Source organism: Hyposmocoma kahamanoa, unplaced genomic scaffold (assembly GCF_003589595.1).
Source record: "Hyposmocoma kahamanoa isolate Upper Pololo Valley unplaced genomic scaffold, ASM358959v1 65, whole genome shotgun sequence".
Classification (NCBI taxonomy): domain Eukaryota; kingdom Metazoa; phylum Arthropoda; class Insecta; order Lepidoptera; family Cosmopterigidae; genus Hyposmocoma; species Hyposmocoma kahamanoa.
In genome coordinates, this window is record NW_020653853.1 from 11,830,890 (window position 1) to 11,853,611 (window position 22,722).

At 36.3% G+C, this 22,722-nt stretch overlaps 1 protein-coding gene across 1 annotated transcript in view; it reads left to right on the forward strand.

The window, feature by feature from the left end:
- Nucleotides 1-22,722, forward strand: part of LOC113231571 — a 45,355-nt gene that overhangs the window by 12,654 nt on the left and 9,979 nt on the right. The window contains exons 2-4 of the mRNA XM_026465911.1: nucleotides 14,946-15,169; nucleotides 16,642-16,795; nucleotides 21,442-22,717. Of these exons, the coding sequence (XP_026321696.1) occupies nucleotides 14,946-15,169; nucleotides 16,642-16,795; nucleotides 21,442-22,717 (1,654 nt within the window). The remainder of the gene's footprint in view (nucleotides 1-14,945; nucleotides 15,170-16,641; nucleotides 16,796-21,441; nucleotides 22,718-22,722) is intronic.

The following is a 22,722-nucleotide window of genomic DNA, read 5'->3' on the forward strand; positions in this document are numbered from 1 at the left end:
AGCTATCATCCGCTTAAAGGCACTTTGCACGCATGCCACTTTGGTTGATTTCGGCTCATCTCGAAAGATGGGTAAGTGTATGGGACACTCGATTGCTGCTCTGTTTTGGGATCGTAACTATAAATCCAGGTTTTGTCACCTGTTACTATGTCCCACACCAAATTTGACGCCCCTTTGTTGAATCTGGTAAGCATGTCATTGCACCAAGTGACGCGATCCGTTTTTTGAGCGTCAGCCAAATTGTGTGGAATCCACCGAGAGCACAGTTTTTCCACACCCAAATTTTTGTGTAGTATTGATTGTATTTAACTCAGGCCTATGCCTAATGTTCGAATCGCATGGTATGTCAATTGCCTGTCTGTTTTGACCACCATCAATGTTTTTGTTGCTCACAGCAGTGGACGGGCGACCATCACGAAAGTCGTCACTGAGATTCACACGACCGCGTTTGAAGTCTGCAAACTAGCTATAGCTATATTTATAATAGTAATCTTGCATGGTGCTTTTATCGCCAAAAGCAGTTTGAAGCCGAGCGAAGCTCCGCTGAGCTGTTCAGTTGTACTTAAAGTTGTAGAAAATCATGCTACGAAAATTTTCAGGAGTTAAATCCATAGTGATGTAGACAACCAATTTCTAAAATGATGCCACAATGTAAAAACAACTTACAGTCAGATGAAACAAACTGTATTCTACAGCCACAGAGTTCCATTTTCAAATGTTGTAATTACTTTTTAAATATTGTTAATGTACAGTGACCAGTTCCGGAAACTTTTAGTGCCCTAAGTAGAATATCAAAAAGCAGACTTAAAGACCCTGCAGCTTCGCCTCTACTAAATCTTTAACACCTTATAATGTATATCTTTAGTTGAGAGGTAACAGACCTTCAATATTTTGGAATTAAAATAATATTTTACAAACATTACTTTAGAATATTAAAAATCACACAATGGACATTATGCCGTATCGTTGTTTGTTTTTTCATTTAACATAATTAATTCAACCTTAAGATTGATTTTAAATGCTTGATTAAGAGAGACTCATTCTTTTTAAAACGCTTCATAGTAAAAATCACTTTTCTTCTCACCTACCAATTTATGTATGCTAGAATCCTAGAAAATGACGTAATCTCTATATGACTAGGTTATTAATATAGTACATGAAGGTCAATGGCATAATTCTTATAAGTCCCTTCGAATTAATTCACGTAAAGCGCACTATGAATATCATATGAAAAATTACATCATCACGCTGTTGAAATCGTCTACCTAATAAAGCAATGAGATTTTGATCAGTGACCTTGAAGATCAATTAGGATTTCACGTATCGTAAAGTCAAGATTTTCAAAGCTTGGTAATTGGAGTTTTATTACGAGTCATTGTATAGCTTTGTAATTACGAGAGTAAGGGTAAGCTCAAAACTGCAGACAGGAAGCACAGGACATTAAATATATCAATGTATATTTTATGCCATTTCAATTGAAATAAGGTATACATTTCATTTCACCGGTGCCCGCCGGAGTCTGCCTAAACGCGCCTCAGTGCGCGGGGATTTTTCAATTGCGTAGTCGCTAGTGCAGCGGAATCAAATCCGAGGGACCGGGGGCACGTCGGCGGATGCGGCGGCATTCCAGCTAACTCTACGGTACGCTAGCGAACGCTCGCTATATCGTAAGAGATACCCCTCATCAGTGTGCGCTAGCGGACATAAGATCCTAATGTCACATAAGATCCGGTTTGCACTGGTCTTAACAATTTATAGGAAAATTAATGAAGGCCTGCATTTCATAATAGCTATTATGGATTTCGAGACTAGAATACAAAATGAGGGATAATATAAATTAATTAGTCACATTTGAACATATTCAATTTGTCATAACAAAAATCATTATTCTTGTGGTTGTTATTTCAATATGTTTTTTTTTTTATTTATTTATTTCAGGCAACTAGGACCCATAGATACATACCTTACAGACTAACATACATATAATATAACAATAATATAATAAAACAATAACAGAAATATTAAATAAATACCTTACGGACTAATCATAAATACAATATAACATGATAATATACATATAACACTATTTATTTACACGTATGTACTTCGACGTGTGACGCAACGTGGGTGTCCGGTAGCCGTCCTCGGAAACGCCGGTACATGACACCCTTCGGCCAAAAGTCTTCTCTCGTTGTTTTGAGTGTTACTGTGGTGTTGAGTTGGTACTCGCACCACAAATGAATTAAAATTCACATTGTGGCGCGACTCCTACCGCTCGACCCTCAGGTTTGCGTTGGCCTTCACTCGCATGTACTCCACAATATCCGCAGACTTGGTGGAGTAATGAAGACGCGACACTTATAACAACGTCGTCGGTACCGCTGAACGCAATAAATGATTCGGGCCAGTCAGGGCGGTGCCACTAAGGTTTCGGCTGGTGTTCTTCTTTTTCTTTTCCACCTTCCGAAAGCCGTCCTCGTCGCACTGATCAACTCGTCTCGGTGGTACTGACGACGCAGCTCCAGATTCGAGTTTCTTTTTCGGTTTTCCCTTCATTGGTTGCCTGGGTTGTGGTTGTGGAGTACTAGGTCGGGCAGCGGCAACAGCTGCTTAATCACGTGGAGGGGTCGTCTCCGGCGGGGCGGAGTGCGGGGCAACGCGCGCGGCAACAGCGCCAGAGGTCGGTGACACATGCATGTGAGCCGACTCAAAACTGCTGAAAGAAGCATTTTGCGCCCCGCGACAAGTGTTCACGTTGCAGGCCTCAGGTGACCTACTTACCGAAGCCGCACTACTAAGTAATACAACTTGGGCACGCAACTCACTGATGGTGTTGTCTGAGGCCTCCAATTTACACTGAACTTCAGCAAGGCTTGCTTTTATGGACGTGATGTCCTTCAGCAGCCTGGTGACGTCGACGTGGTCGAACGTGACAGGGGGCAGCTTATGCAGCTCCTTCGCCACGAATGCAGGCACGTCGTCTGGGTCGGTCTCCTTGAACAACGTAATGATGTCCTGGAGACTCTTCGCTCCTCCATCTCTCCGACGAGACGGCATCTGCTCGGCTTTGCCAAACGTCCAGAAAAGCAGCGCCTTGCCACTGCAAATCTCTTCTTCTTTGAAATTTGACTTGCAGATCTGCACGATGCTGACTTCGTCCATGGTATCTATGGCGTGTTGTATAAACGCCAACAGTTCGTTGGCTATGAGTTGCTGAGAACCCATAGTCAATTACGTGCAGCGGCTATTGCCGCGCGGGTCGCGAATTATTATAATTCTTATTGTGCAGTGGAGCACGTCCGAATCCGAGCGTGCACCGCACCGCTCTGAATATAATAATATTATGCAATTAATGTCTAGCCTTGGCTTTCAGTGTGGGGTATTGATATACTTAGGAACGAATAGATATATAAATAAGTAAAGCACAGTTATTAATTTCTCCAAAATAATCGTTTTTTTTTTGTCAAAAGTCTAGCCGTTTATTTTATCTTTTTTATTTCAAGTCTAATTTGAAAATAAGAAATTAGTCAATTGTAATTTTTTTCATTCATTTATTTTAATTTCCTTCTAACGTACCATATAACAAGTGTGATTCGAGATTGATTTTGCTTTCACGTAAATTTCATAAACTTTAGTTGAAAATCTTTTATTATTTATAAAACTTTATTTTAATCTATATTAAACTGTTCAAATTATAAATAATTTGAATAGTTTAGTATATAAGCGGAAACAGACCAAAATTAAAATTTTGGCCTGTTTCCGCTTAGTCACAAAATCTAAAAAAAATACAATAAAGGTTGAACAAGGCTGTACTGAGTCGATGGTGTTAATTGAATTATGTAAATTTTATATTCTCATTCGTCCTAAATGTACGTAGTAAATATTATGAGTTTAAATGTCATCATCATCATCAGGCTATTGCAGTCCATGTCGCTGGACGTAGGTTGAGGTGGACTCTCCCAATGTGCGCTATTTTACCCGGTCCTCAGCATCGTACATCCATCTGCTGCCAGCAACCTTTCGCAGGTAGTCACTCCGCCGGGCCAGAGGGCATCCTACACTACGTTGGCCGAGCTGGCCATATCTATCGAAGAGCGATAACCGATGGAGGAAACGAGTTCTTGAGTAGATACTTTAAAAATACGATACCAACTATTACCATTTTCATGGAGGCATGTACACTTACTGCATAGTTTCTCAAAGTGGTCCCTACAGTGGGCGCTGTAGAATGCAGGGGGTCAATGCGGCCTCGAAAGCAATTGGGGCCGTTGATGCTGTCCAGGGAGTGTTATCGCACTCGAAAAAGAACCTGAATTATCTATATACATACATACGCTACAAATATATAATTGTTTTTCCTTGTGATTATTTGCGTTAAATTAATACAAAAATACGGGTTTCAATGATTTATTATTTTTTGTGGTGGTGGGCGTTGAAATTTTTTTATCTTACCTAAATAAATAATAAATATAAATAATGCACACACTCAACATAGTCCCGATCTAGGGAAATCCTGTGTCACGGGTGCCATGAACACACACTTAGACAACCACAAATTACACCCAAACTCACGAGATAAATAAATGTAGGCCATACAAATATTTCTCCCGGCCCGGGAATCGAACCTGGAACCTCTTCGTGGTATGGTAACCGTTCGGCTACGGAGGCAGTTTAACCTGTGGGCAGTGAACCAAAAAGTTTGGGAACCTGTGACTTACAGAATGTAAGAATATGATAAAATTGTGCTCACAGTATTCGTCTTTAAAAAATAAAACGGCACAAAGTCACATTTTTTTCTTTTTTTGCCAACATACGAGTACAAACAAAGAAATCTCTTTTATCACTTACAGTTTCTTTAGGTATGTAGAAAATAAGTAGTGGCACCGCAACATAAACTTATCAAGAAGATAAGTGATCGGAAAACATATGATAAGTATAATACAAACAATTGTTGTTGAGAATGATATGTGTGTTGTACAAATGCACGCAAAACGCTGCGGGGAATTGAACTGGGCAAAATATCATCGCCATTTTACATAGCTGCTCATAATTTTATACATCTCCCTACATATTTACCAATGCAATCAGAATCACTACATACAAAGTCGTTCGCATTTGATTGTACTGCGAGGGGATCTGCATATTTTTAATGAAGTTAAAGAATCATTTTATTCCATATGTAAAATTAATTTACACTTTAAAACGTCATTTTTTAAGCTATTGCTCGTTCACTGTGCTTACTTCCTGAGAAGAACGAGCAAGAAATTGTAGGGGTTCGTCTTTTAAAATAAACTTAAATGCTATGGAGTATACTTTGAATCAAATTTATGAGAAATCTAGACCCATGTCGTGTTTCCTTACATTTCCTAACACGTAGTCTTCAATTTTGTAATACGAATTTTCAATATAAGTTTTAAACTTTGGAAACTCTTCTCTTCAACAAACTCTTCTCTTCTCTTCTGCTCTTCTTTATTCGATATTACAGTACGACTTAAATTTTATCGAAGATATAGCCCAATTACCATTCAAATTAATCTTAATTACTGTTTTTTTTTATTCAATCAACTAGTATAAACTAATTGATAAATTTGGTTTCATGAATATCACATTTAACACTTTTGTTTAATCTAATTGGCGCACGGCCACTGCGTCGGCTACCGATCTACATTTCTAGTGTAAGTTGAGACATAGCGCCATTATTACAGATTTATAAACAGATTTAAAAAATCTAGAAACATAGTCATGGTCCACCACGTATATCAATGCCGACAGCGGACAACCTACTTCCTCGAACCCGCCTAAACGAACCCACACCTTTTAGGTCCCTTTTATATTTTTCTTTCATAATATTAATTATATTTTATTCCCCAAAGACATCCTTTAAAATGTTATCGATATCGCTAAAAGTGCGGAAACTTAATAAAACAATTTTTTTTTTTCAAAATTGGATCCATAAAGTAACAAGCTACTCACTACTTTTTATAACATACACACACATAAATAAGCGAATCATTCAACACTTCATTCGTGAAATAGGTTAGCCAAAAATAGAGAACCAATTTGCTGAGCTAATAGCGTTATAAAAAAACAAGATGCCGATAACTCGAAAACCTCTCTGAACACAAGTAACTTTTATACTATTAATACAAATTGTCACTGCCTGTCGCCATCTTTACTCTCTCACTCACATAGACACAGTCTCTTATCTACATATGAGCAAGCGCCCGGGTTTTAATCCAACGCTTTGTTAATGCCGGGTTTAAATCGGGCTAAAACTATTAATAACTAAATATTTGTCAATCGAGTTTTGGTCAAGTGTTAATATTATTACAAAATTTTTATTGCTTGCTCGCATATGTTCCCTTTCTATTGAATCGATTCGCTTGAGAATCACATTCAAATTAATCGATACAATAACTCGTTCCATAGTATACACTTGAATCGATTTTCATAAAATTCACATCGTAAAGCATCCTTAGTAGTAAGTGAGAGTCCACAGGATCGCAAGGTGTGCATTGTGTGGAATTACGTCTTCTGGTTTCAGCCCATGATTTTGGGCAGCATCTATGCACCGGAATGGCCCGGATAAAGTCCAGGTTCATTGGATTTTAACTCACTGCCCATCTCTGCTCCTAACATAAAGACCTACAATTAATAGTATTATATAATATTATGTAATTTTACAAGCGAATAAAATCATGAATCGATAGAGGTAACCATTATAACGTTTTAGTCCGTGCAATATTGACCACAAATTGGATATGAATGCGATAGAACTTTTTCGGTTATCGGTATCGAAAATTCTACCATACCTTCATTTATTTTGTGTTAAATTTTACAAGCCCCAAAACGCCTATAGTTTAAAGCTACCGATACTTGACAATAAAGAACGTCCTACAAATACCTACTGTTAAAGAGTCTTGTACCCCTTTGTTTGTCTTTTAACAATTTGTACTTAACAAATTAATCCTTTTCGAGGCAGCAATGTAACCTAAACATAACACATACACAACATAATTATATGCGCATAAACGGAATAAGTTACCACATTTAAATTAAAGTAATCCACCACCATCGAGTATATAACCTGAAATAGAGACGAAATGTCATTTAATTGGTTTGAAAACTATTCTGCCAAATCATTACCGTGACAACTGCGCTCCGATTGGCCAGCCCGTATTCGAAACAATTGCCGGGTGTCGTCAAATGTTTCTCTTTAAATCGACCAGTTTAACTTGAGCTTTGCTATAATGGTCGTTAATTGGAAAATTCCATATTTAATTACCGATGAAATGTGATTCCGTTTGTTTTGTATTTAGATGTTTTGCTGTTTTCCCCAGACCACCGAATGGAACAGCCCCCATTGTTAGAGATATTATCTATATTACAATAAGTACAGAATATTTTTGGATTATACGGAGACGTACACACAGGTCAGTTGTTGGCGCTGTACTATTTCAGTTTTCTAATTTGTGATTTCAGCGCAAACGAGAGTTGATATTTAAGTGATATAAGGCCCATTTACCTGATATGTTGCCAGGCATGGATGGCCCTTATTTTGTCTCTATTTCTCGTTATATACTCGATGTCCACCACCTACCGCTACCACTACCACTTTAGTAGCAGTAGAGCTCCTTGTGAAAGAGTTCGTCCAGGGTAGTACCGCCACCTTACCTATTTCTGCCGCCAAGCAGTAATGTCTGCATTACTTTGTTCCGGTTTTGAAGAGTAAGGGTGCTGGTGACGTTACAGGCACATGGGACTTGTCAACTTATATCTCAGGGTGACGGACGCAGTGGCAGTGCCCCTCAGATATTTGCGATTCAATGCTCTGAGTGACACCGCAGCTGTTATGGAGAGGTATGTAACTTACCATCAGGCGCACGACTTGTTCATCTCATCACTCGATATTATAAAACAAAAGATACCTTTAAGAAACCAATACTTTTGACTTTTTTTAAATTAATAATAATAATAATAACGCACACACTCAACATAGCCCCGCACTAGGGAAACCCTGTGTCGCGGGTGCCATAGACACACACTTAGACAACCACAAATTACACCCAAACTCACGAGAGAAATAAATGTAGGTCATACAAATATTTCGCCCGGCCCGGGAATCGAACCTGGGACCTCTGCGTGGCAGTCCGGCATGGTAACCGTTCGGCCACGGAGGCAGTTAAATTGATAAACCCTCACCGTCGTCGTGGATTTCAAGGTTTCTTTTTCTCATCGTATCGATGGTATACACTATATTATCGCGGTCCAGAGAACTTGGCCACGGTGATCACGCCGCAAGTAGCTATGCTGGACGGTGCATGGGATATGTTCACCGTTGTGGAGAAAGGGTTAGCTAATCGGCGTAAGTTATTTGCGGGGGTGCGTCTGACGTATTAGGAATACGAGGTTCCTTTCGTCCACTCCAAGATTTCAAGACTGTAAATTATATATTAGGTACTAAGCACTTTTTTGAATCGATGGTGTTACTTCACTGATGACCATGATTATATTCATACGGCTTGTATTGAAAGTAAATTACGATGTAGTCGAAAGTGGAACATCCTTCCTACAAGGGATCAGAACTATTCACTCTCGCCTTGAATTTTCAATTTTGTCAAAAACATCCGTATACGGTAATTACGAGTAACTCTCCACAATTATAAATTTTGGAGATGTCCTTTCTTTTTTTTCTATTTTTTTCTTTTTTCTTACCTTTTGAAATGTAAAAGATAAGCCCAGTTCCGAGAATTCATTAATAATAACAGCAATATAGTACCCGTAGAAATAAACTTAAATTAAAATTTATAAGAATCCCTGATGCCATACTCCGTTTGTAAGCTAACAACTCACTGAAACCAATTTGATGAGCCTAGTGTTAGTACTAGAATAGGTGAGTGAGGGCTGGTAGCAGCATCAGATCAAGGCTACCATAGTATTGTAATATCATCGGAGTACTATTAACGATAGTGGAGATGAAACCAATATAAGCAACTATCGGCCTATTCCCCTAAACTATATTGTCTAAAGTCCCTGAAAAGTGTATGTATGGTCAATTGTACGACTACTGTATGTATTAAGATTATTAGAGATGAGCAGCATGACTTCAAAAAGGGTAAGTCAACTATACGTGCTGGTTTCAGACTGACTAACACTATTACACGAAGTTTGGATCAAAAAATAGCTTGTAATAGCTCAACTTCTGTCATAAGTCTAGAGCATTTGTTTCTGTGGTTCATGACATTCTATCACATAAGTTGTACCGTTATGGTGTTCGAGGCTTACCTCTGCAGTGCATTGAATTGAACTCAGTAGGTGATGATAATATTCTGGTCCTTAATCATGAGATTCCGCGGCGGTGAGTCGACGGAAACTGCGCGCCAAAGCCCTGGCAGCCCGATCACTCAGTACGGCAGCGGGCGCAGGCGGCGTCGGAATCTACCCTCGTTTGCTTCATTTTTATTAAAGTCATATGCAGGATTGCACACTACACTAAAAACGTCACTTTGTAAAGTCTCGTCTACACTAACCACTGACGTAGTACCTAACACTGTTTTCCAGTCAGGGGGTACCGACCATCCACTACGACGATTGAAATTCAAATGACGACACGAATTGGTTCGAAACATGTCGATCAAAAATTCGACTTAAATACGTGAGTTATCCGTTATTTTTGGTAAATATTTCTGAGTCTCACGGTGGTTTTCTATTTAAAATAACGTCACAACTTAATCAAATGTATGTACATTGGAAACGGTACAGCTGACAACACAATTTTTTATGGATCATGGTAAGACTAAAATCTCAATTATAATAATCGTATTGATAATGAACTCATACAATCAATAAATTGGTACATTTATTATTAGATAGGCTGTCTAAAACAATATCCCAGGAAGTGGCTTTGTGTGTTTATCATTGTTATAATATTATGGCGTCAATTTATTGGCTGTAGGATTATAGTTTGGGGTAACAACAAATAATTGATAAAGTTTGTCTACCACAAAAGGAATATATATATACATATATATACACTACAGATAACTCATATACATATATATGAGTTATCTGTAGTGTTAGTCCCTTGTTTAGCTGCAGAGCATTTTCCCTAAACTGGGATTTTTTTATATAACATCAAATGACGGTACGAACAAGTCGGTACACGCCTGTCCATAACAGTTACTGTGCCACTCAGAGCTTTAAATAGCAATGATCTGAGGGGCACTACCACTGCGGCCGTCACCCTGAGACATAAGTTGAGAAGTCCCATGTGCCTGTAATTTCAGCAGCACCCTTACCCTTCAAAACCGGAACACGGTAATGCTGACATTACTGCTTGGCGGCAGAAATAGGTAAGGTGGCAGTACTACCTTGGACGAACTCTTTCACAAGGGGTTCTACTGCTACTAAATTATTATCAGTACCAAGTGTGTATATCCTAGAATTATGTGAATTTGTGAAACAACGACCAGAAAAGCAATAGCAATTAATCCTAGAAGTACGAGGTAACCTAATAGACTGGTGCTAGACTATTATCCTCAGATTACACTATTTCAAAGAAATTGTACAACATGGGTATGTTATAATATTCAAGAAAAAACCGAATAATTCGAAAGTATTGCCGATAAATCAAATGTGTAGAGAACTAGAAAAATGGTGTTTGGAAAAATGTTTTTACAATGTCAAAGAGTTTTCGGAACAATTTTATATAAGTAATAAATTTATAACAATGTAGTAGGTACATCATAAAGAATTCATATTTTAGTGTAATAAGTAAATATGTAATGTGTAAATAGATTTGTAGCAGTAGAGCTCCTTGTGAAAGAATTCGTCTAGGGAAGTACTGCCACCTTACCTGTTTCTACCGCCAAGCAGTAATGTAAGCATTACTGCGTTTCGGTTTTGGTGCTGGTAAAATTACAGGCATATGAGACTTGTCAATTTATGTCTCAGTCTCAGGATGACGGTCGCAGTGGCAGTGCCCCTCAGATCTTTGCGATTTAAAGCTCTGTGTGGTACTGCAACTGTTACAAACAGATGTGTCGCTTACCACCGAGTCATAAAAAACGTAATGTAAGTTTGAATTTTTCATGCCGGCGATCGGTAAAATATGCACTCATTAGTAATTTATTTATATACTTTCATTTAACCGTACCTTATGCAAATAAAAATCATTTCATTTCGTACTATACCAACTCTTAGGGTCGTATTCCAGAACTCTACTCAATACTCAAGTCAGGACTTGAGTATTGCAGTGAGCACTGAAAATCATACTCAAGTCCTTGCCATTAGGGTCGTATTTCCAGTGCTTGAAATCATACTCAAGTCTGCTCAAATCCTGACTTGAGCATTGAGTAGAGGTCTGGAATACGACTCTTAGGGTCGTATTCTAGAACTCTACTCAATGCTCAAGTCAGGATTTGAGCATGGTTTAAAGCACTTGATATCATACTCAAGTCCCTTCCATTAGGGTCGTATTTCCAGTGCTTGTGTTGCCAGTGCAATCCTGACTTGAGCATTGAATAGAGTTCTAGAATACGACTGTACGAATTTCGTAACGAATGTACAATACATTGCATAAGGAACTTTATGGTCAATTGTGTAACGTACAAACTAGATACGAGCCAAAATATTGAATGCGCGAGTATTCTCGAGCATACGCGATGATTCCACTGAAGATTTTCGTTACAAAATTCGGTTCCATTCCGTTCGACCACAATATAAATTGCGCCTTACTCAAGTCAATCGGACAAGTGGAAGCAAAAAAAAATTACGTCATTTTACGACAGAGATTCCTACATTAAATGGGAAAAGAGCTGATGATCTTTAATAGCTGAAATCATTAAAAGTACCTAAAAACCATCGCGATTAACATTAATAAACATAAAAATTAATAGACATCGTAATTAACCTAAAACCGCTTTGAGATCAAAATAAACCATTTGGGAGCTATGATACCTACCACAAAAAGATATTCAGACACAAAGACAAAGATTTATAACTTCAAACTTATAACTCCCCTCATTTTGAGTCGGGGGTTAGAAATTAGAAGTATCTACATTTTAGACTGGTTCCTTAAGACAGTTTCTTGTTTTTTGTCGTTTTTTTTAAGTACTTTTTTTAACAAAAAACAGTCATGTCTGTGTCCAAACTCACAATGAATTCGAATAACGAAGCCTTCAGTGGCAAAAAGTGACTTTCATTGAAATGCCATCTTCGTCGCGGGCCACTTATAATTGGTATCGTCTCGTTTCAAAAGCACTTTTTACCACTTAATATATTTCTGAGAACCTGCAGGTAGCCTCTGTACGAGGCACAGCGGCATATACTTTACAATATTATTATACAATATCCAAACAGTCTGAAGTTGAAGAGTTCATTAATCGAACGAATTTTGGAGCGACACATGTGCGAAAGTAATATTGTGGTGAGATAATAAAATTTTTTAGGTGTTAGTATTATTTTTTAGTTTTTTAGATTTGTGATTACTTTCCTTTTACGACATTGAGTTACTCCACCATAAATATTATTTTCCTATTGTCTTCTTTACTTTTATGCATTTTTTTTATTTAGTTGTAAATTCGTCACGTCTATATGTATAATCATGGTGCCACCATACTTATCGAAGCAGAATCGCATTAAGATGGTCAGAAAAAAGCTTTATATCGATATAATAAGAGCGAAACGCGAAACGTCTCTTTTTGGCTCTTATTACATGGTTGCTTATTCCGTGTTAATTACTGTGGAGTCTCCCGTAAAAATAGTTAGTTTATAAAAGAGCTGATTAATGAAAGTAAAATTGCAATAGGTAATAATAATAATGTAAACCTTCAAGTATATTTTCCAACCAGGGTGATTATCGTTGATAATTATCATTATTATTACCTTAATATTTATAAAATTAATTTTAACCACAAAATGCTACCGCCAATTTTATATAATAAGATCATTGGCTACCACTGACAATGTCATGCCCTGTGTTTGTATCTTAGACTACGGAATTTTTTTCCATTCTCTAAGGTTTGTTATGAATTCAAACGTGTCAAATGTCAATCTCAAAAAAGTCACAAAGAAGTAAGTTTTCCCAAAGATTTTTCTTTCGTTTTAATCCGTTTTCTCGCTGTTTATCATTTTTAGTCAAAACTGACAGGGACAAAACTATAAATCAGAATTTATTTGTAAGTCAATGATCAGAATGGATAATTATCTTGATATATAAGATAACATGTGTATAAGATATGTTGATAATTTCAAACCCTGCTTCTAACCCAAATATAATTAGTCTAAAAAGTCTCTTTTCCAATCTGGTAATACTTACAATAATCAATCAATAAACTGTATGCATTGTGTAACAATTAATACTAATATTTTTTACACACAAGTTGCCCGGTCTCAAACTAGGCAATTCCCTGTACTATGAGTACCAGAGCAAAAAATTTCACTCCGAGACACTGCCCAGTATACCCAGACTAGTAGAAAATTACGTTTACCAATTTGAAATACCGGGAATCGATCCCGGGACCTCCACATCCAACGCCCACCGTGGGGGTCATAACTGGTAGAAAATAGCGTTTAAAAGTCGTTTAATGGGCAGCCCAGACTGAGTTTCTGTATAGCCGAAGTTCACACATGAATTTATTGCTATTATTAGATAACAAAGAGCACGGCAAGAATCAATGTGATAAATACTTCGACACTCGCCCTTTTTACTACATTTGACATATTTGGCATCTTTTTTTGCTTTTATTGTCGCTGTGTAAAGTATTATTTTTGGATTGAACCTTTTTGCTACGATTTGCTAATACAGCTTAATTACGAACGATGAATATGAATGACCAGGAGAAATTCGCTAAATTGTTAGTGCAACATTCGATACTTCGGGGAAGAAAGGGCATAAAAGTGAATTTTATTTAAAAAGTTGTTTATGTGGTTGAATTGAATTTTCATGTCCGTCTACTCAAAATTTTGTTCTTCGTCAAAGAAGGTTTTTTTACGTACACAATTTAAAATGTTTTTCGTAGTTGTACGATTATATTATTGGTTGTTTTTCCTTCGTCTAACTCATAACTATGTAGTTTGGTATTTACGCCCCTTCTTTCCCGATGTATCGATATGGTCATTCTACGAAATTTTTAACACTCCTATTAATATAACATGTGCCTAAATTAAACGCAAGTATACATGTTAATTTTGTTAGAAAAACATCCATTGAAATCACTAATTGCACAAATAAATAATAGTTCAAGTAGACAAATACATACTGATTAAAATATTAACATAACGAGTTTTTAGATTGTCGCGATTGCTACACATTTACGTTGACTTAACTATCTCCATCTTCCGTGACCATGAGACCTGAAGACCTGTAAAAAGCCCAAACATTAATTTGTTTGAAAAAACCAATATAGGCGATTTAACATTTCTTCTTCTTGGCGTGCTGCTTCGCTACTAAGGTAGGCGACCGTAATGGCTATCCTTATTTTAGAAGCTGCCGCACGAAAGAGGGAACGTGTACTTTTAGATTGATCCAAGTTCTCAAATTCTTCAACCAGGAGATTTTCCTTCTGCCATGACTACGTTTTCCTTGATTTTACCTAGCATTATTAGTCAAAGAATCCTGTATCTTTTACCCAAAATACTGTAGCTTCCTTTCCTAACCTCAACATTGGTGACATTTATGTGGTCTGTGTTGGTGACCCTTTGAACTTAAGATATGCCAAGCATACGTCTATAAAGCCACATCTCAAAGACCTCTAGTGTTGAGCAGCATAATACCGAGGTTAAGGTCCAACCCTCATTTCCATTATTATAACAATTTAAGAAGTCAAAAGATACAGGAGAGATAGGCGTCAAATGTATGTAAACATTATACATATAAGTGCCAACTTTAGACTTGCGACAATACTCGAATAATATACTTATAACTCAATTTTGCACTTTTTCAGAATTACCTGACCCACATAGCTACAGTCCTGGCAGCAGTGTCGCTTTCATCAACCACTGTACTCAAAGCTCCCAACAACGATGATGGAAAATTCGAGCTACTTATTCTTCACAATAACGACATGCATGCGCGGTTCGAACAAACTTCCCAACTGAGTGGTACCTGCACACCTGCTGATAGGGAGGCCGGAAAATGTTACGGTGGATTTCCTAGAGTAGCTCATGTGTAAGTATCCACAACTACCAGGCATATTCTAGGTGAGACTTCATCTTAATTTAATTTCTAAAGAAATTCGAACCACTTTATCTTCACAGCATTAATAAAGCGTGACCCAGGAGCCTTTAAATATAAAATAGTATAAAATAGTTGCCGAATGACTTGTAATAATTAAAGTAGAGATTTATAAAACGAACTTTGACTTCGACTAAGCAAAGATGGTGAGTTAGAACTAAAATTCAAGTCACTTGTTCTCCGCAGCAATAATAAACATGCTGGAGCTAGCTCAGGCATGTCTAAAGTTTACTCCTAGGAGTAAACTTTGAAACGAACCAACGTAATAATAAAGATACAAGAAATACTGTAGAGTAAAATGTATTAGTCTGCATTCAGTCTTAAGTATTGCCCAGTTACGTCATAATTAAAGTTGAGATTTTAAAACGAACTTTGACTTCGTTTAAGCAAAGATGGCGAACTAAGCATGATTTTTGTATTTCCAGAACAATCTTTGATAAAGTTTAAACAAGAAAATAAATGGAATTTTGAGATCACTTCGTGATTTCTTTCTCAAAATTAGGCAAAGTTCTTTTTGTGAATAAGGCAAAACTTGCTTAGCTCGCAATTTAAAAAATAAAATAAAATAAAATCGGTTTTACGAGACATTACTATTATTCATAAATTTTTGCTTAGTCAAAGTTCGTTTTAAAATTTCAACGAAAATGTTTAATTATGTTTTAAGGTAGATACTATAGAACATATAAATTACAACATAATAACCCGTACCATAAGTACATAATAAATTGACGACCTCGGTGGCCTAACGGTTTGCACCGTGAGCACTGGATGCGGAGGTTCCGGATTCGATTCCCGACAGGACCAATTGACGAAATGAACTTTTATATATTGACTCTGGCCTGGATGTCCCGGATAATGCCCCAGAGTGCGATCCGTTACTCTGGCACTCATAGAATTCCCTAAAAAAATCTTCCATGGAATTCCCTAGTTTAAGATCAGGCAAATGGTATTTGTCTTGCTCATTATTAATTTCGTTATTAGAACATTGTACTATAAATTAAATATTATGGAGTATTGCCAATAGTACTATAAAAAAACAGACCTGAAAAGTTCGTGGAATTACATCTTTTTACCAAATTTTATTGAAATCGGTTACCGAAAAGTGCGCGAAATCGGATTCATCCCCTAGTTTGCTACCCTAAGAGGGGGAATATTTTATTCAAATTTAAATGGGACCACTACTGACGTACCCTCTTTACAACAAAAAAAGAATCATCAAAATCGGTTCACGAATTACCGTTAAAATAACGGCAAACATAGTCGAATTGAGAACCGCCTCTTTTTTAAAGTCGGTTAAGAAGCAATCCCAGTATTCCATTTAAATGGCCTCTGTGTGGTATGTAATCAGTTGTTTTATGTACATACATTACGTATTTATTCACAAAATATCTTCTCCGCAATTTCAGTGTAAAGGAGGCCAGAAGACAAGCGAAATCAGGTGAAGGTCCTCCAGTGTTATACCTTAACGCTGGGGATACGTACACGGGCACTGCCTGGTTCACCATTTACAAATGGAAGATCGCAGCTGAATTCATTAACGCTTTGCAACCTGACGCTGTTGTAAGTATTCACTTCTTTTATCTATCTTTATACTAAATTAGAACAAAATAGGGCCCGAAGTAATTTTGGACTATAAATTTAAAATATAAATGTATAAAATGAGAGATAGATATTTAGATAGGCAGTGTATATATTAATTTAAACTTCAAGAATTACATATAAAGTGAATTATACCTACCTCTAAAATATCAAATTTTTGTCTTGTATTTTGTTCTATATTTTTGATATATTACTAGCAACTACTTCAACTACACGGTAACGTATATAGAATAATTGTTTTATAATATTTACCACGATATTCATATATTTTTTGTGAAAATACTTACACAAAAATATATACTTAACTGCCTCTGTGGCCGAACGGTTACCATGTGGCCGGACTGCCACGCAGAGGTCCCGAGCTGGGAGAAATTTTTGTATGTCCTACATTTATTTATCTCATGAGTTTGGGTGTAATTTGTGGTAGTCTATGTATGTGTCCATGGCACCCGCAACACACGGTTTCCTTAGTGCGGAGCTATGATGAGTGTGTGCGTTATTATTATGTTGTATGCGTTGTATGCATAAATTTTTTTTTTATAAGCAATGCAAACATTGAACAAACACAAGGAAATATTCTTACGATCCGGCTGGACTCGAACCAGTGACTTTTTCGCTAAACTGTCACTGGCGCTGCTGTGGAGATGGCTGAGTGAAGAAAATACTTTCATAGGTTTCTCACAAGTGGCGCCAAGGCAAAAACACCCAAGAACAGACATATCATAGAGCTATTCGTAAAGTCTGTTAACTCGTTCCATAACTCAGTTGGGAGAACGATAGGTTTGGCGAAAAACTCACTGGTTCCAGCCCAGCCGGATCGAAGGATTTTTCTTTATCTTTGGTCAATCTTTGTATCAATAATAAAAAAAATTATATGATTTTGTATACAAAGATCGAACACAGAAAAATTTTCGTTGATTCTCACTAGATGTCACCAGCGGCGACGAATGCCGAGAGTCAGTACAAAAATCTATAACAAAAACACATAGGAGAATTTCAACGACTCGGTAACTAGACCCGTGGGTCAGATGGTTAGAGCAATGCTACGTGCAGCATGGACGTGAGTGTATGTCTCACGAAAATTTTTCTGAGTGTTCATAACAAAACTAATTAAAAAGTTTTATAAGTAAAAATAAGAGTATATATTTTTATTTTTATTCCTTCCGGGATTTCAGAGGGAAGTAATATCCATTCCATGTTTTTTTTTTATATTTAGGTAAATATACTCGGCGCAAATTTGTGGTAATAATATATAAATAATGATAATGTGCCAGACTAATGACAAGACAAATGTAAAATTTTTCATGGATAGATGACGTTTAAAGCAGTTTTATTAATATAATTTAGTCACAATAAATGGTCAGAGAAAAAGAAAGGATAAGGAATATATTATTGCGTAATACTACTGCAATATATGCCAAAAAACGTGGCACAACATTCAAGTCAGCGATAGCTATGCTTCACGTGTATCGGAGCAAGCTCTGTTTTACTTTTGCGGCTGGATTGTTGTGGCTTCAATTTGAAAACGTATTTAATTAAAATAACCGCATTAGCGGTGAATTCCTTTTCAATGATAATCTAAGTGGGCCCTATATTGTTTTAACGAAAACATTTTCGTGCGTGTTGTAGCATTGTGTTCGTTGAAGTGATACGTTACGTTGGTGATCAAAAAGGTACATGTACTTAATCTGTGGTTACAACTTTATAAACGTTCAATGTCTTACTATTCGGAAGCTTATTGCTTTTTATAGTATATATTCATAAGATACGTGCGTGAACGTGTACCTAATATTTAAATTGATATCATTTGGTAACGCAGTGTACTTATTATCATATCGTGTGATATGAGTAGGTAATGCATACCTATTCTAATAATGTGATAATAAAAATTACGTGCTTTTTTTACTGTGTTGTACACACGTTTGTTTTGTTTGTATACTTTGTGTTTCGTAATAAATGTTTACAATTGAATATCGTCATATTTTTACAACAACTATGAAATTTTATAATATTTGTATGTAATAGCTCCATATAGTATGTAAGTCCCACGCATGTTCGTCAGTTTTAATTTTATCATTACCCAATGAAGGTTTCCTGCCACAACATGACTTGACTTCTTGTCTCGAGTTCTTAGGTTATTCGCGATTGTTATAGAACGAAAATGACATCATTTTTCGCATCTAAATTTTTTTTTTTTTTTTTTTTCAAATAAACCATTTCGGACCCTTCGCTATGGTCGTAGCTACAGAAGACGAAAAATATTTTCATTTCCAAATCTCACTATGTTCCTAATATTTCGGAATACACGTATTGTGACATCAAAATGGTCACACTGAGTACACATTGAAAGTGACTTTCTTTTTGTATAAATTGTACGTAAATCAAAATTTCATTAACTGAATTCTCAATTTTTTTTGTTAAATCACTATTAATTCATACAAACGCATAGATATAACAATGTCTAGATTGTCTAGATATATATTGTTTTATGATGTCAAGCGACGGGACGTATGTTATATGCCTGGTAGTAAGCGACAGGCCTTTGGCCTATCCGAGACAGTGACAATGCCACTCAGCTTATTACTACGTTCAGGTTTTGAAGGTGCTGGTGAAATTACAGGTACGTGGGACTCATCAAATTATGTCTCAGGGTGACATAAGTGGGCGCAGTGACAGTGCCCCTCAGATCTTTGCAATTTAAAACTCTGAGTGGCACTGCAACTATTATGGACAGATGTGTAGTTTACCATCAGGCGCACAACTTCTTCGTTCCGTCACTTGATAATATCAAAATTTTTTTTTTGTTAATTAACCGCTCAGAACATTTTAACACTGACTAAAATCAGCAACGTTGCTAAAAGAAAGGGTAGATAGTATTTAACCGCTCACCAAAAAAACAAGTTTTTTCACAACCAAATATGCCACTTCTCCAACAAAAGTACCATCAAAATATGTACATCAAAAGAAAATTCATTCAGCATTATGTACTAAAATAATGCGTAGCATTTTATCGCAATGCATATCTAACATATGAATATGACCACAAATGACCACAAATTTATGACAAAAAACATACTTATTTTACTAAAAGGTAAATCAGTCTATCGGAATGAAACACCATTTTATTTTACATAATGGTCTAATTGTACCATTTGTCCAAAACAATAAGATCAACAAAAAATAAATAAAATTGCATACAAACATTGTAACAAGGTCTAAAACTTGAAAATCGTAGTATTTTCTTTTTTGTATTTGCAAGTAAAGGTTCAATTTAGTTCCAATATTATGAATGGCTTACAAGAAAATCAGCTCTAAAGCTTAACATAAAAAAGCAGAAAATAATTTTAAAAAATTAAAATAACTTTTATTAACCTTTGCCCAGCAGTGGGACATAATATGTTAATATTAATAATTCAATAAAAACTTTTATTAAATCATTAATGCGGGTCTTGCTTTCGCAGGACGTCCACGCTATATATATATTATTTGTTGTACGTGATTCATTGTATAAACGAATACAAATTGTGGACCAACTTTTGAGAAAACTTACGGTAATTTTCTTAAAACAATTGTTATTTAGTTTAGAGTTAGAGAGAGTAAAGTATTTTTTTTATGTAAACCATATTTTTGTTAATAAATGAACACTTTCGTTGTATACTGAGAAATTAGCAGAGGTATAGTTTTGATACATGCTTTTAAATTATTTTTAATATTACTTTTGTTAGAAAGCTGTTTTACTTGTAGTGAAATATTTTTTTATATGTAAAAGTTATTTGAATAATGAACATACTTTTATATGCATTAAGTTTTCTGATAATGATTAAATATTTCCCTTCAGAAAACACCTTTTCAAAATGAGATTTTGATACTACATCATAAATATTAACTCAGTGCAAACAATTCTTAAAGAAACAATTAAATAAATAACAGGAAAATGTCACTCACGAAATGTGACATCGTGTAAAAAGATTATTAGATTGCACATCATAATTCAATAGTCAGTACGTCTTTACCTACCTACGTCTGTAATCAAAAAGTGAGTACAGTTTATATTTAAACGCTAACTTTGTATACTAACAACAAATTGACATGTAACGAAGATGCTAAGGCTAAATCTGTGGCTTAGCCTTAAACAGCTTAGTCATAAAGTAAATTATTCGGTAGTGGAAACCAAATTAGCGTAACTTTCATTAATTTCGACTCGATGGTAATTGTAATTAATGCCTTTTGATGGTCTTCCTCCACGTTATATAACCTATTCCACTAACAATACTAACGAAATTACAGAAGACATTCATTTTCATGCTTAAAAAATGCTTGTGAGTATGGTGGTGGTTTTAATTTGTAGTGAATTTGGGTATGGGAGTTATTATTTAGACCCGAATGATCAAGATATTTAGACAAGTCTAACAATTTTTTCATTAAACTGAAAATATAAAACAATTCCGATAATATTACTAATGTTATTAAAAAATAAATATTATATTTGCTAACTTCTAATAAATGATCACAAAGCATGGTAGTTTAACATACTAAAAATAAATAATATTGTATTGAAAACAATAAACGATAATCAATAAACGAACTAATTATTTAATTTTTTTCAGGCCCTGGGTAATAACGACATTGAAAAATTGTCCAACGAACTGTCGCCATTCTTACAAAACCTAGAAACTACAATATTAGCCAGTAACGTTATACTCAAATCGTCCGAAAATAAAATTCAAAAATCAGTTATTCTAGACGTGGAAGGGAAAAAGGTTGGTTTAGTTAGCTATCTCACACCTGACATGGGATTCATGGACACCACTGGCGAAATAGAGTACATAAACGAAGTCATAGCTCTACAAGACGAAGTGAAAAAACTACAAGAACAAAATGTTAATATCATAGTAGCTTTAGGCCATGCACACTATGACAAAGACATGGAAGTAGCATATGAAGTACAAGGCTTAGATTTAATCATCGCAGGACATAAAAATATTTACTACTGGAACGGGACCAATACTAATGAACAAGTCGACAAAGCTATAGTCGTCATACAGCGATCTGGTAGGCGAGTGCCTATTATTCCGTCTTACTCCTACGATAAGTACTTAGGACAAATTGACCTTCTATTCAACGCTGACGGAGAGGTCAGTTCGTACGACGCAAACCCCATTTTGCTTGATTCATCAATAGTTCAAGACGCGGAAGCACTACAAACCATAACAAGTCACAATGCACAGTTAGCTTCCAGGTCACAAGAATTTGTAGGTCAAACTGCCGTAGTCCTTGATGGCGAATCCTGCGGAATAGAGGAATGTAACCTAGGCAACTTGATTGCAGACGCTATAAACTACTACTACGCTGTACATTACGATGGAGAAGGATGGACAGATGCGCCTGTCACCATAATTCCAGCGGGCGCTATTGCAGCTTCGATAGCACCTTCGAATCGTCCGGCTTCTGTTACTATGGGCGACCTGATGAGTGCTATACCTACTGAAAGTAACTTGGTCGCTGTAAATATGACAGGGACAATACTATTGGAAGTCCTCGAACACGCCGTATCTACATACAACGCACCCAATCCCGCTCAAGAACTTTTACAGCTATCTGGTATTCGTGTAGTTTACGACTTATCGAAAGAGCCTGGTTCGAGAATTATTAGCGCAGTTGTCAGGTGCTGGGCATGTTTAGTACCAGAATTCTTCACGATTGATAACTGGAGGTTTTACAAGGTACTGATGCCTGCAGCTTTGGCCAACGGTGGTTATGGCTATTCTATGCTTTCAGAATTAACAGATAGAACGGATTTAGAATATGACGAAGTGACGTGTACAGCTGAGTATATTCGACTTCGCAGCCCAGTATATCCTGAAGTTGCCGGTCGGATGCAATATAGA